Below are 16635 nucleotides of genomic sequence, written 5' to 3'. Positions count from 1 at the left end.
AATTATGATTGTTATGTGTAATTATGATTGTTATGTGTAATTATGATTGTTATGTGTAATTTATGATTTGTATTGTAATTATGATTGTAATTATGTGTAATTATGATTGTTATGTGTAATTATGATTGTTATGTGTAATTATGATTGTTATGTGTAATTATGATTGTTATGTGTAATTATGATTGTTATGTGTAATTATGATTGTATGTGTATGTGTAATCATGATTGTCATGTGTAATTATGATTGTCAATGTGTAATTATGATTGTTACATGTGTAATTATGATTGTTATGTTGTAATTAGTAATTTATGATTGTTATGTGTTATGTTGTATGTGTATTGTGATGTGTAATTAGATGATTTTGTATGTTGTTATGTGTAATTATGATTGTAATGTGTAATCTGATTGTATGTGTATTATTGATAGTGTAATTATGATTGTTATGTGTAATTTGTATGATTTGTTATGTGTAATGATGATTGTAATATGTGTAATGTATGATTGTTATGTGTAATTATGATTGTTGTGTATGATGTGTAATTATGATTGTTATGTGTAATTATGATTGTTATGTGTAATTATGATTGTTATGTGTAATTATGATTGTTATGTGTAATTATGATTGTTATGTGTAATTATGATTGTTATGTGTAATTATGATTGTAATGTGTAATTATGATTGTTATGTGTAATTATGATTGTTATGTGTAATTATGATTGTTATGTGTAATTATGATTGTTATGTGTAATTATGATTGTTATGTGTAATTATGATTGTTATGTGTAATTATGATTGTTATGTGTAATTATGATTGTTTATGTGTAATGATGATTGTTATGTGTAACTTATGATTGTAATTATGATTGTTGGTATGGATAATATATGATTTGTGATGTGTAATTATGATTGATGTGTGATGTGTATGTGTAATTATGATTGTTGTGTAATTATATGATTGTTATGTGTAATTATGATTGTTATGTGTAATTATGATTGGTATGTGTAATTATGATTGTTATGTGTAATTATGATTGCTATGTGTAATTATGATTGCTATGTGTAATCATGATTGTTATGTGTAATTATGATTGTTAATGTGTAATTATGATTGTTATGTGTAATTATGATTGTTATGTGTAATTATGATTGTTATGTGTAATTATGATTGTTATGTGTAATTATGATTGTTATGTGTAATTATGATTGTTATGTGTAATTATGATTGTTATGTGTAATTATGATTGTTATGTGTAATTATGATTGTGTATTGTTATGTGTAATTATGATTGTTATGTGTAATTATGATTGTTATGTATAATTATGATTGTATGTGTAATTATGATTGTATGTGTAATTATGATTGAATGTGTATATGATTGTCATGTGTAATTATGATTGTTATGTGTAATTATGATTGATGTGTAATTATGATTGTTATGTGTAATTATGATTGTTTTGTGTAATTTTGATTGTAATTATGATTGTATGTGTAATTATGATTGTCATGTGTAATTATGATTGTTTTGTGTAATCATGATGTATTGTAATGTGTAATTATGATTGTTTTATGTGTAATTATGATTGTAATGTGTAATTATGATATGTTATGTGTAATCATGATTGTCATGTGTAATTATGATTGTAATGTGTAATTATGATTGTAATGTGTAATATGATTTGTATATCACGATTGTCATGTGTAAATAATCACAATTGTCATGTGTAATTATGATTGTAATGTGTAATCATGATTGTCATGTGTAATTATGATTGTAATGTGTAATCATGATGGTCATGTGTAATCATGATTGTTATGTGTAATTATAATTGTTATGTGTAATCATGATTGTTATGTGTAATTATGATTGTTATGTGTAATTATAATTGTTATGTGTAATCATGAATTGTCTATGTGTATTGATAATTATTATCACAATTGTTATTGTAATTTCATGATTGTTTGATTCCTGATTATGTTATTCCCCATGCTTATCAGTAGCAGGCTATTTATCTGAAATATTAATATCATAATCAATTGTAGGCATCTGTTTAAGCAGTTATCTGAAATATTAAATGTTATGATCAGTTTCTGCCATCTGTCCGTGCATGGTCTACCTTTGGTGTTGTTGTACGTTCTTCTTCTGGTATTTCCTCATCCTAATGTCATAACAACATAGTGCAATGAAAACCTGACACACGCTCTCACTAATAGCTGGAACTATGTATTTTTTGTTTAAGAAAAAAGGAGACAGACCTAAGAGTTTTAAAAGACTCAGTAATAATCTAAATACTTAAAGGTGTGGAACTGCAATAATTATATGCTTGATAGGTTTATATCCTGGCCATAATGATTGGTCATATTTACTATGTATATATAATTCCACTCCAAAATTACATTATATTAAATAGATTATATAAATCAGATTTATTTTCCTGCAATAAAAACTATAAAATTAGACCCTCGTTACCAACATTTTATTAACTTTTTCATACAAAAAGCTTTGTATCAACCACATTTATGTACAAAAAGCTTTGTATCAACCACATTTATGTAGGTAGAGGGTTTGATAGGGTAAAATAATATGTTTTGAGAAAAAGGATCAATTTCAATTACACAAATTCAAACAAAATAATGAAATGAAAATCAGTGCAACTGTAAATTTATGATATTTAATTTGTTACCTTCTGATAAAAACAGATTACTGCCTATCAAAGAGGCCCAAAGGGCTGACCAAATGCCAATCTAAGGCTTTGTTAACTTGATCAAAACTCCACTTTTTATTTCAGCTACAAACATTTCTATGTGATTACCTAGATACTTTGCAGTTTGTGATATAATAAAAATCAAGTCTGGCAGGTATCTGGAAATGTCCTGATATCTTGACACTACGAGTGTCTTTAATCAACAAACATGTGACAAGTTAAGTGTGTGAGATATCAAAAGTGAAATTTAACGCCATAACTTTGGCACAAAAACTTTCAAATTGTGAAAACACTGAAAATAGAAAGTTGCAAGCTGAGTCGGTACCAGGTACTTTCTTAGTCCTATATAAGAGATCCCAGAGGGATCTTGGCGCCTACCAAAGAATGATCATGCAATGTCTGACAATGGAAAGAGGGATCTTTTCCCTGCTTTTCAAACTTTTTCAAATATACTGCATATAAAATTTGAGACAAATCGCTTCAGTACTTTCTGAGAAGTAGCAGTAACAAACTTCAACTATCAAAATCCAAGATGGCTCCTTGGCGGCCATCTTGGTGATCTATCGGTCCCAAATTGCAATATGCACAACTACGGCTCTAGATGATTAACCTACATATGAATTTGAGAAAATCCCTTCAGTACTATCTGAGAAATAGCGAAAACAAACTTTAACTATCAAAATCCAAGATGGCTGCCCGGTGACCATCTTGTTCACTGATTGCTCCAATAACGCAATATGCACAACTATGGCCCTAGGGAAATCTACATATAAAATTTGAGACAAATCCCTTCAGTGCTTTCTGAGAAATAGCAATAACAATCTTTAACTATCAAAAATCCTAGATGGCTGACTGCTCGCCATTTGTTGGGTCCGTCCAAAAGACAAAATGCACAATTACGGGCCCTAGGGGAACCTACATATGAAATGAGACAGATCCCTAGTACTTTCTGAAAAAAAAGATAACAAACTTTAACATCAAAATCCAAGATGGCTGCCTGGCAGCCATTTTGTTGATCAATTGGTCCTAAATTGCAATATGCACACCTAGGGCCCTAGGGGAACTTATGTATGAAATTTGAGACAGATCCCTTCAGTACTTTCTGAGAAATAGAGATAACAAGAATTGTTAACGGACTGACGGACGGATGGGATGGAATAACGGAAGGAAGGACCACCGACCACGGACGAAAGGCCATTTGAATAGCCCATCATCTGATGATGGTGGGCTAAAAATCTGGCACTTGCATTAACTAACTATAAAAACCATAAATTCTAAATAGCTAATGACTTAACAAAAATGAATCTGAATTAAATGTAAAGACATGCTTTGAAATTTTACCCAACTCTGAAACACCAAAGGAAGATCATGTTAGAATGTACAACTATTGGGATTGTTTCTATCAGTGGAGGTTTTACATCAGAAAATTATTAACCCATATAATATCTTAGATTGATTTTGGGAAAAAGAACCAGTTAATTAATAAGAAATATGTTTGATCTTTCAATACAGCTTTATTGGATCTTATTGCAGTAACTCATTCTTGACTTTGCAATCTGTGAAGCTGAGCATACTTTACTTTGTAATCAAACCACAACATTGAAATCCTAGTACATGTATTATGGTATAAATATGTGTCATGTTTATTCCCAGGTTATACAAACGAATCCCCATTCTGCTCATTACTAGGTTATTCCCCTTGATACTTACCACCCGACCAGCTGTCGGAGTAAATGACATCAGCAGTGTGTGAGTGCCCTCTGGTGGTAACAGTCTCAGTGCATTCAACATCAGGAATGGTCCCGACGTGTCCGGGATAGAGGAACGCAGCTGGAAAGGAAACAAATATAATCAACATGTGATAAAAGAGACAACTTGAAATGAATATAAATGTCTTTTTTTTTGGAACATTATAAACATCATAAACATTAAGCCAACAACTTATATTTTTAAAAAAAAATTAGACCAGAATCTTATTACTGAACTTACTTCTACATGTTTGTTGGAGATATTCTGTATGGTGATTGTTTTGGTGATGTTCTGGCCAAGAGACACTTCTCCAAAATCCAGACAAGTGTTGCCGTTGTCAGATATTACTACCAGTGTGGGTTTGACAATTGGGCAGTGGACTTCAAGGTACAGTGTGTTGTGAATACTGAAATAATAATTTTGAAATAAAAAAACTCTAGCACTAAGATCTGACAAACATAATTTCATCACTAATACATTAGCCTCTGCCACCATATATTAACAATACTACCGCTTCCACCATCTAAAAACAATCCAATCACAGCCATCATTTATACACAATTCCACTGCAGCCAACATTTTAACATAATCTCACAGCTGCCATTATTTAAATACAACCACCAATGAAAGCATTGTACATGTATTGTTTGGCCTTCATTTTATTTTCTTTCAATGAATAAAATTGTCCAAACCTAGCTCTCAAGATTTGATGAGTATATTACTTTGCTATATTTTAATCCAATAGTTACTCCTACCTGTAAGGGAGTTCTCCGGGGTTGGAACACTCGCCTGAAGCCACATAACACGGGATCGTGTAGGAGCGGAAACTGCCTTTAAATTGTCTCAGCAATGATCCTTGAGCTGCAGTGTAAGCTGGTGTTCTGTAACATACAAAATGTTAGACCATCATTATAATGCTAAAAGAATTTCCCATTAAATAAAAATATGAAAACAAGCATTTTATTTGAAGAGTAAATGAATCGGAGCCATTCATGGTTATTATTCATAAAAAATATATTCTTGTACCTTATGATATCATAAAAATTATTCTGTAAAAATTATTTTAAGTACAAATGAAGGATGCACAGGAAATAAATACTGAAAAGTAAATTCTAGAAAAAAGAAGCTTCCTTACAAATTTCCTAACACAGAACTAGACTTACGCTTTAGTGATAGACTCCAGGGTTGGTGGTGTAATTGGTCGCGGCCCTTCGACAGTCAGAGTTGGAGCGACTGGTGAAGACTTTCCTTTAGCTGCTCCTTTAGCTCCACCCTTGTCCTTAGCCCCTGGTTTGGCATTCTTAGAACTAGTCTGAAACACAGTTTAAAATTTCTCAATATTTCTCAACAATTATAAGTATTGAAGGACAAAATGAGCTGAATATATAAGTAGGACAAATAATGTCTCTGAGGACGGCAAAGTGAGCTGAATATATAAGTAGGACAAATAATGTCTCTGAGGACGGCAAAGAAAAATGAATGTCTCTGAAGGGAAAAGAGAGCTGAATGTTTCTGAAGGGAAAAAATGAATGTCTCTGAAGGGAAAAGAGAGTTGAATGTCTTTGAAAGGAAAAGAGAGTTGAATGTCTTTGAAAGGAAAAGAGAGTTGAATGTTTCTGAAGGGAAAAAAGAGCTTAATGTTTCTGAAGGGAAAAGAAAAATGAATGTCTCTGAAGGGAAAAAAGAGCTGAATGTTTCTCAAGGGAAAAGAAAAATGAATGTCTCTGAAGGGAAGAAAACTGAATGTTTCTCAAGGAAAAAGAGAGTTGAATGTCTCTAAAGATGGCAAAGAGAGGTGAATGTCTCTAAAGACGGCAAAGAGAACTGAATGTCTCTAAATACGGCGAAGAGAGCTGAATGTCTCTGAAAGTCACAGACAGACTTACCCTGTTTTCATGTTAACCTACCTGAGCCTGTTCTTGCTCCTCTTTCTCCTTCCTCAACTTTTCCTGATATTCTCTTTCAGCTTTCAGTTCCAACATCTTTGTACCCATCCTCACCGCTTCTTTCTTAATGCTATTTTCTGGTAGTGTTGGGGTGAAGCGGATCTGAATGCGGGATTTCTAAAAACACATAAAATTACAAGTCAAAATATGTAGTGTATAATGAAAGAACTGACTTTAATTAGATTGAGGAACCAATAATATTTGCTAGTCATTATTTTTTAAAACAAAAAAGTAATAAATGCGATTACTGTTAAGGATATAGGTAATTCGTAAGCTGCTTTACAACACATCACATCAACAGGTATACCTTTCCTGGCTCTATGGTTCCAACAGACGGTGAGATGGTGAGTGGAGCTCCTTCAGGCACCACAAACTCAAATGATGTAGGACCGACCGGCGCAATGTCACCTGCAAAAACAGATTTCCTTTGTTAATTAGGAGTCAGTATAACAATTGAAAGGTGTATACGGGTAATTCAAGTATTTAAAAATCATACACTTGTCACATCCTTGACAGCACCTGTGACTCAGAGATGAAGGTCTTGAGGAATAATTTCAGACAACCACTTTACAGTCTTCACTACTGAGGAACTTAAAATATGGATTCTAACACATTAATACCATTTAAGATTTAAGTCTAAAACCAGTTGTTTTACATCATAGAAAGGGATGTTCAACACACACGGTAGCAAAATGATTTTTACCTTTACCAATCCTGGGTACAGGGTGAGTGAACTCATTGGTACTGGTGTGAGAGTTGACTACGTGTAGTGATGTCGTAGACACATCGTAGAGGGCAGTAGCAGCGAAGTGTATAACCTGATGACTGAGCTCCAGTGGGGGGTGTACACCAACTCCCTTACATTGGATCTTAAATTCCCTAAAATCACAAAATATTTTTTTACGTACTATTTACAGATTGCTACATAGAAATATCATTAAATCTCATCAGCAAAAGGCAAAAGTACCTACTAAGTATGGCAGGAAACAAAATGCAATAGGTTTTGTTTGGGTATACTCTATATTATCCATTGATCATTTTGAGTCTTTTAGTACTAAGCCACATCATAGAGTAGGTTAGGAACATACAATCGTACAATTGCAAAAGTAAGGCAGTATTAGCACAGTCAAGTCTATTTCTCTAGAGCTATGAAACACAAGCCTAAGCCAACGTTAGAGTGCTAGAGGGTCATCTTGGATTATAAGAAGCAATTATTAGTATAAGACCATCTTGGACGGTCATCAACTTAAATTTGTTCATGTACAGTCCATGAGATTTATACAAGAATTCCACGTGTAGAGTGATGTATAAGTGCCTATTTGAACTTGGATCAACATCACAAAAAATGAAACGTAGTATTTACAGTTATTAAAACATATTGGTTTAATATTTTTAGTATACATGTATGAAGTAATCAAGTTCCATTAACTCTTGCAAATATTGATGGATTTGGATGAAAAGTATCAAAAAGCCAACTAAGCCACACGGGCTATTCATTGATATACAAGTAATTATACCAAATTTGGTTGAAATCGGCTGACAATAAATACTAAAGTTTTCAAGCGGAAGCCATGTTTTTCGACTATTTTAAGGTCCTGTAACTCTTGCAAATATTGACAGATTTTGACCAGTATGGAACCCATCTAAGGATTCTCATTATTTTAAAGCAACATACCAAATTTGGTTGTAATCGGACAATAAATATTTAGCGGAAACCATGGATTTTTCTGTTTTGATGATTTTAAAGTTTGACCATTATTAATTATAGACGAATCCAAGATATCAATGATAAAAAATATTTTATGAAATTTGGTCGAAATTGGATCGATAAATATTTAAGTTATCGAGCCGGAAACCATGGATTTTTCTGTTTCGATGATTTACAAATTCCCGTAACTCTTGCAAATTGGATTGAATCAATTTTGACCTTTATCAATCTCAAGCTGAGAGACTCATTGACCATATTGAACAATTTATGAAATTTGGTTGAAATTGAAACGATAGCTATTTAAGTTATCGAGCAGAAAAAACCATGGATTTTCATGTTTTGACGATTTTAAAGTCCCGTAAACTCTTGCAAATATTGACGTATTTATACCATTATCGAACCTCATCTGAGATCTTATATTGATATAAACCATTTATACCAAATTTGGTTGAAATCGGACAATAAATACTTCAGTTATCGCACAGAAACCATTTCCCGGATGCTGACGCCGACGCAGACATTAGTGATACCTATTGTGTCGCCCTTGCGTTGCAGGCGACACAAAAACAAGACCCCAGCAACAAAGGATTGTTTTTCATGCAGGTCAATTTGCTTTGTACACTTACATCACACAATACTTCTTTGTTATCTACAAAACTACAAACCTGTTTATGAGGGACTTGCAGTTTAATTCAAACTTATAATCCCGTGCTTTCTTCGGGCTAAATATGACCTCAAGGTCAATGGTCTCCAAAGGCAACAGTGTTCCAAAACCATCATCTGGCTGCACCTCCAAATACTGCAAACATTCATTCAAAGTTTACATCACTGGAATTATATTGTTTTTACAAGAAATTTAGACTGACAGTAAATAAGACTACAGTAAAGCTCAAAATCAGAGTCGATTCTTTTTGTCTATAAAGAAACTCCTGGGAACTTACGTCAGGAAGCCCCACAAAGCCGTACTCCTGAGGGAGGATAGATTTATTGGTGAGTTTTATTGTTGTCTTCACAGACTCGTAGATAGTACAGCATCCAAAATCAATACTGGTCGTGTCAAACTCCATGTCTGAAGTGGTCACCACAGCTTGGACAGTAAAAGGCACTGGGGCAGTCTGAAAAACAAACCCACATGTTGCTAATAGAGGATAAAAATACTAAATGGGCATTTTACAAAATAAGTGTCTAATTAGGATATTACAACTCAAGTATACAAAACCTTCCACTCCATTATATAATTTGAAGACATCATATCGTGTGATGTGGGCATTTCTTAGTCATTAGATTATCATGTATGCCTTAAACTGAAACTCACCTGATCTGCGACTCTGATGGTCATCGGAGCTTCCAACACACCTGTCTCTTTGTCAAAGAACTTCCCGGCCTCCTCAAACAAACTTTGTCTGTCAAAAAGAGAACCATATTATTTAATAAATCATAACCCAAGTCCTTCAGGTACAGGAGGGCTATAATACCTGAAGAACAACCGCTGACCTATGGTCAGTACCTGTCCTCTAATAGGCTAATGGTAGAATGTCAAACTTAAAATTGATCAACCATTGTTTCTGTCTATAAGTAGATTGTATTTTCATCAGCTAAGTCAGAAGTTTGTCATGCACTTTACAGTCATACATGTACTATTTAAAGATGCTCCACCACCGACAGTGCATAAATGATATTCATCATTTGAACAAAAATTGGTGTTTAATCATGTATATATATATAAGCCTAATTAACACAAAAAATAATATAAAAATAATTTATTTTGCCTTTAGTGCATGCGCAATCAGTACTTCATTCCATATAGGGTATAACGCAACAGAATTTTTTCAGGATGCAATTAATTATTTTTCATATTTTTAACTTGAAGTAAAATTAGAAGCTAAAACTTTTCAATGGTAGTTATGGTGTAAAGTAAGTAACTTTTGTAACTGAAGAAAAATACTAAATCGTCTGCTCCTGTTTTAGATTGTGAAAAAATTACCATTTGTCAGCGGTGTGGAGCATCTTTAACTAACTGACACTGAGAAATATTTATTGGAATTTAAAGCATTCAACTCAGTACAATATACAATAACATTATTTAACTTGACCTCTCAAACTATGTTTTTCATTTTGAATGAGGTTCAACTGTATTTTTGAGCAACAAATCAACAGTAAAAGTGCTTTATCGACGAACCTGGGGAGGAACTTGAGCTGAGCTGAGAATTGTGACTGTGCCTGTATGTATCCCGTTTTCGGGAGAAGTTCCAGATGGTTCCTTAGCTCCTTACACACTTCAAACTTCAAACGTAGAGCTGTTGTCGCCCTAAAACACAAATTTCAATTACTTCATCAAACATCATCAAATTGTGAACATATTTTATTTATCAATGATATGTAATTTAGACATTTTTTTTTTCATTCTGGTAAAACAAATAAACAGACCTGTTGTTGACAATGACTGTGTCTTGATAGAGGCGGTCGTACATACAGATACGTAGGTCAATTGTCTGTCTCTCTACCCACACAGGCACGTCAATAGCATTGGCCAGGGCTTGTACCGAGATCTGTCATACAAATAGAAAATATCATTTAAATCTTGAAACAGCACTGACCAGGGCTTGTAACGGAGATCTGTCAGACAAATAGAAAATATCATCTAAATCTTAGTAGAATAGCACTGACCAGGGCTTGTAACGAGATCTGTCAAATTACAACAACAGATAATATCATCAAATATCATGATGACAACTTCAACTTATTATAAACTCTTATTTATAAAAACCATAGTTTCTACTCACACTCTCTGACAGTGGATCGGAGAAGCTGATGAGGAACTCCGTATCAACCTTCCCTGGGATGGTGGGCTGCCAGATGATCTCCAGTTTGACAGAGGAAAACGGCTCCAGCTCTCCTACAGCCATTACACCGACTTTCATACCGTCCAAGGATCCGTAATCTTCATGGTCGCTGACCTCAAGTCCTGGAGGACTCCGTGATTACTGTAGAAGGAAAGAGCAAAAAAATGTTAGCTGATATGTAGTTATGGCTTACTGCAGTTAAAATTTTCAAAAGGTTTTTACACTTATTCCAAATGTTATAAAAACATTCATAAGCACTTTATTATCAATAGATAATAAATTAATGAAAACATTATCATCATTTATATGTTAAGCTAATTATTTTTTTACACTTAACTTAATGTTATTTTCTACCTATTACAGTGTAATGCTGACTCACATGATTTAACCCATTGCGTTCATATGATTTAGCTGAAATGTTTTTGGATGCTATTTTCTATGTTTTTATCATTATAAATAACGATTCAGTTATGTTTTTGGGTTGTACCATTTTCCTCTCCCTCAGGGGGCTGTTCCCCGTCCACAGCACTCAGTCCCTCGCCCTGGTGGCCCTCCTCTGATCCACCACCTACGTCTTGGCTGGCTTTGTCGATCTCTAAAATGTCAATCACTTTAGTTAGTCTAATTTTTCTTGATATTCATGTCATTTAATATACATGCAATGAATTGACTTCAATGACAGTACAAATATATCCAGTTTCCCTGACATGAATTACAGAAGTATGAACAATCATATAGTTATAATGAGATTTCCACGTGTTTGTTGCTGTCAACTGACCATGTTTGCACAAGCTACCAACCACAGCATTCACTGCAAACAATATTTTAGATATGTGACTGTGGACAGGTAGCCATCATCATTGTTACAATGTAGCTAATCCTTTTTCAGTCGAGCACTACAGCAGTAGCAATTTCATAATTTTTTGTTCACACCTCTGGTTTCACAAGTATAAGATAGTGTTGAGACCGTATCAGACTAAATCTTACCATCTAATGCCTTTTTGGCTGGTGGTTGTTCTTTGGTTTCCTTTTTGACCATGACAGACGCGGAGTCGGGACTGTTAGCCTGGATAGTATCAGCTGTTGTCTACAAGTATGTTGTAAAATTATTGTAAACATTAATTTCAATAAATTAATACCAAAATATGTATTTTTAAACAGGTAGCAATAATGATATTACTATAGTTTTTCATTTGGAATTTTTTTTTTATTCTGTGATGTGTTCAGATGTTCCTGTTAAAATGGTTATACCAGGTAGTTGGTAAAGATTTCATGAGACAAAATTCAAGATCTGTAGATTTTTCTGATATTTGTTTTAGTAGATTTAATATCCAACAACATACCAGTCTCCCCAATGAAGTTTCCGCTGCACTCTCTGATCTTTGCTTTGACCCTGTGACCTTGAAGAACTCATATTTTGTCCCAAGGGGCACCTTTGTTAGTCAGTGTAAATGTGCGTCTCAAAGTCTCGCCGATTACTGTAGTACCAAACTCAATCACACTGGTATCTACCGACAGCTGTGTGAAACAGAATTCAGTCATATACAATACAGGTAACATGAACATGTCGTTTACAAGGTTAATATTATTACTCACATTGTTGTCACATTTTATTTTGAAATTATTTATTCATGGATACCAACGAAGTATATAGCTCATCTTCAATTGATAACTTAATGTTTGATTATTCTATCAATGTTTCTATGATGACTGCCCTAAGTATTTATCAAGCATGATCATAATTTTAATATTTTTTTTTAACTTGTAGTCACTTATGATATAAATAATTAATTTACCATATATAACTGTTCTTAACAAATAAAATCACACTTTTGATTTTAAACAATAAACATTCCATCCCCTCATTTCTTTTTATTAACAATTTTCTCCACTTATTTATCTCCCTTCATTTACATGTTATCTCCCTTTATTAACAAGTTGTGTCCCTTTATTTACAAGTTGTCTCCCTTTATCACAGTTCTAATTATACTTACATCACACTTTTTGGTGGTACAGTGGAGTGGAATAGAGAATGGTCCAGTCTGAGATAGAAAGTTCACCTCTCCCACTAAATCTTCATTAATCTGCAACATAATAGCAAATACTCAGACAATTCATATGTAATGACTGTAAAATCTTTCATTTACAAAAATTCTACATAATGATGAAAAAATAATATAAGTCCCATTTTTTTAAAATGTATGAAATCAGTCCCAGTATACCCAGAAAACTCGAGAGTAAACTTTAAGTATGCATTGCTTCTTTGAGCTTTATAACAATTGACTTACCATGGGGTTTGAAGGTAACGAGCATCTCACATGTGAGACCAGCAGACATCTGGCCAGGAGGAGGGCAAACCTAGGATCAAACAGGACATTGATAAATTATACAGCAACATTAATTTGCTATCATTCTTTTCCTCTAAAATTTTTTATCTTCCATTGAGTTTTCCATACGTATAGGCATTCTTTAGCAAATAACCTATTTTGAAACCTTGGAAAATGGATAACTTAACTAATCCAAAGAGCACATATATGAAATCAATAAATCAAATATAATTGTCTAGAAAAAGCTAGTAAAAAGCTCACTGACTATTGTCCGACAGATGTGTGCTAACATGTCAGCAGAGAACACAGGGAGACAGAAACCTACAATAGGCAGAGTTATGTATTGTAATTAAGTATTGTCTGTGTATAAAGGTGGTGTCATACCGTCACCAGTACTTACACGATCTCGATGAAGTCCTTGAGCCTCTCTGTGTGATGTTGATATACCGACCAGTAGTTAACAGTATACGATACATTGGTCAGAGTCACTTTCTTCTTATAGGTGTGCCCACCACCACAAAGTCCCGTACAAACAGTCACATTGTCCTCTTATTCCTTCCTCAATGATTTTGTAAATACTAAGATATTTTCCAAACAATTTGTTCTTTGTACCCATTTAAATAATTATAGCGAAACTAATCACTTTTGTCTCCTAATGATAGTTATATATCTACTAGACTACAAAACCCCTTTCATCTAAATCTGTGCTTTGAAATCTCCTTTCTATTACTAAGTAGTTTCTAAGTAATTTCTTACAGTAATGATCTTGGACAAAAACAAAAGTTATGAGTAGAAAATGTTAATAATGATGATAATTGCGGTTTTATTTCCTGTAGTGATTTTGCAATATGACTGACAGAACAAAATAAGTAAAAAGGGCAATGATATCAGTCTTGTTTTAGTCATTTTTCTAATTAAAACTTCAAAATTCTAGAATCAACAGTGAAATTCTACCTTGAAGTGTATCACATCTGGCTTGCTATATAAAACGGACACCCCCTGGAACTCCCGTCCCCAGCGGCTACTTGTTTCAGGATAATACCAGATCTATTGTTTTGTCCAAAACACTTTTGTCATTATCTCCTGAAAATTAATATAAACATGCATAATGCAACAGTTTTATTTTTCAATTAATACTTTTTTCCATTCATTATTTTATTTTATTTTTACACATTTCTTTTTTCATGAAATATAAATTGAAATGTCAACATTCTACTATGAAAATTGGAACATAGAGTTATGGAAAGCACAAATGATTAATTGAGTATTAAAATATAAACTTTATTTATTTTACATCAATTGAGAAACAAGTTATGTAAGCGCGCAAGGGGTCTTAGTGTGGGAGGAAACCGGCAGTGCCCGGAGAAAACCCACCTGATTGGGCAGGTGACCCTGACCTTTTCACATCCGTGACGGGGATCAAACCCAGCCGGCTAGGTGAAAGGCGAGCAGCTTGACCACTACACCACCCAATCACCCGATTAATTGAGTATTCTCTAAGAAAAAAAATGTTTTCTTTTCATAGTTTATTAGGTTGCAGTTTTCTGCTCTGATGAAATGGTAATGCTAATATCTTACTTTGTCCATCTTGGTTGCCCCCGGTAACTTGAGTGTGGACTCGGTTATCCTTAGGAACCTTGTACGGTTTGTGATGATCCCACAATCCCTCAAACTCAGGCTCAGCTAAGTCTACCTTCAGCTCATCTGTTTAGTGTCAAGAAAAGGACAGCAATATAACTTACAACACATACTTTGTAGTGAGCGATTTAATCTGGGTAATGTAAAACCTTGCAGATTTACAGTAGAAAACTCTAGGTACATCAAACCAGGTTAAAGCTCATTTTTTTTTAGACTCCAATGGACTCCAATGAGTTCTAACAAAAGTCTATAATGTCTTGTTTAAAGCCCATTACCATAAAGTGATCACAGCTAATACTGACATGCATTCTGGAATTCCAAAACCTCTGCTCTCTATTTGCAAAATCATGTCTTAAAAAAAGTTTACCATAATAGTGGTCTGTGATGATGCTAAATTAGTTTTGTAGAATAATTTGAAGAAACCTTGCCAGGCAGCTATGGTATAGGTATATATCAGATACAAGCATCATGTGGGATTTGAATCCCCCATATGATATGTATCAGGATACCAACCCTTTGTAAAGGACATGTATCTGGATATAGGCAATATGTTACGCACCATCACTCTCTGCATCACTTGAGTCGCTGGAGTCTGGTAGTGGAGTGGGCTTCTCTAACTCGGAAATCTTTGGTCACAGCGTCCACCTCCCCGGTCAGCAGCGTCCTCGGCCATTTTCTGTAACAAGCACAACACTTTATAGTGAGTTTTCCTTTTTAAGTTGGTATATTGATTAGAAAATTCCTGCTGAAAGTTTGAGCTTACAATTTACAAAGTTTTGTTATATTCTTTTTCACAATGAAAATTCACCTACAGTAATAATCCCATTATTCATTTTTTTCCTCTTATATGAATTAATGAACATCTAGATAATGAGAAAATTTAACATAAAATTTTGTTATGTATGACACCAGATAGAAGATTTATTTCCTTACCTCAAGACTCAGCCATGTCAAATCTAACCCCAGCAGCCTCATCTTCATCAAACATAGTGACGTCCCATCCATCTCCTTAAAAACTCTCAGTGGCTTCTTCTTCATCGGTCCCTACGATCTGTGATGGATATAAATGTAAAAATTAATAAACCACAAGAAATATGTCACAACTGTCTTGTTTTAAAATTAAAACTTTCCGTAATGTTAGCTTAATTATTTTGCCACCAATAATCGACCACTGATTACCATTTATATACATTAGTAAAACAGTCATAATGAGTAAATGATCCAATGACACCTGAGCTATAAAAGTATAGTTTACCTTGGCCTTTTTTTTATTTTTTCCTTCTGAGGATTCGAACCCATTAAATTAGGCAGCTGTTTCTTCTCTCTTCTTCATGCGCTCCTCCTCCAATAAGATCTTATCCCTAATGGCTGCCTGTTTAGATTTCTGGTCCAAATGGGAAATCCCTGAAACAAAATACGGATATATAGCAAACTCAAAGGCTGCATTATGGACAGAGCAATAATCTATAAATATGTAACTTTGATATTATCAAGTTATACAAAAAGTGGCTGCTTATACTCGTATAATATATATGCATAGATTATGGATTTTTTTTGGAAACTTGATAAAATATGTTCAAATTGTCGATCTCTAGAGGTAATTTAAAGGTTTTTGATAGTTACTCATTACGTTTTAACGAGCACGTTCCAGCTTCCTGGAGGCGTTTACGAGATATGAAAGAACCTCGTCTAGCTGGGTTCTCCTACCTTCGTCTGGCG

At 33.8% G+C, this 16635-nt stretch overlaps 1 protein-coding gene across 4 annotated transcripts in view; it reads right to left on the bottom strand.

Moving 5' to 3' along the window:
* LOC138315316 (cilia- and flagella-associated protein 74-like) overlaps window positions 1-16635 on the bottom strand; it is a 48681-nt gene that overhangs the window by 10659 nt on the left and 21387 nt on the right. For 3 of the 4 annotated variants that reach the window (XM_069256236.1, XM_069256247.1, XM_069256255.1), the window contains exons 29-34: window positions 6362-6517; window positions 5618-5766; window positions 5210-5335; window positions 4695-4860; window positions 4416-4535; window positions 2118-2159 (exon numbers count right to left, since the gene is read on the bottom strand). In XM_069256236.1, coding sequence (XP_069112337.1) covers window positions 2118-2159; window positions 4416-4535; window positions 4695-4860; window positions 5210-5335; window positions 5618-5766; window positions 6362-6517 — 759 coding nt within the window. The remainder of the gene's footprint in view (window positions 1-2117; window positions 2160-4415; window positions 4536-4694; window positions 4861-5209; window positions 5336-5617; window positions 5767-6361; window positions 6518-16635) is intronic. The other variant, XM_069256264.1, reaches the window with a different exon arrangement.

This window comes from Argopecten irradians, chromosome 1 (assembly GCF_041381155.1).
Source record: "Argopecten irradians isolate NY chromosome 1, Ai_NY, whole genome shotgun sequence".
Classification (NCBI taxonomy): Eukaryota; Metazoa; Mollusca; class Bivalvia; order Pectinida; family Pectinidae; genus Argopecten; species Argopecten irradians.
The sequence above is the reverse complement of the archived record's forward strand: the minus strand, read 5'-3'. Positions and strand labels throughout refer to the sequence as shown.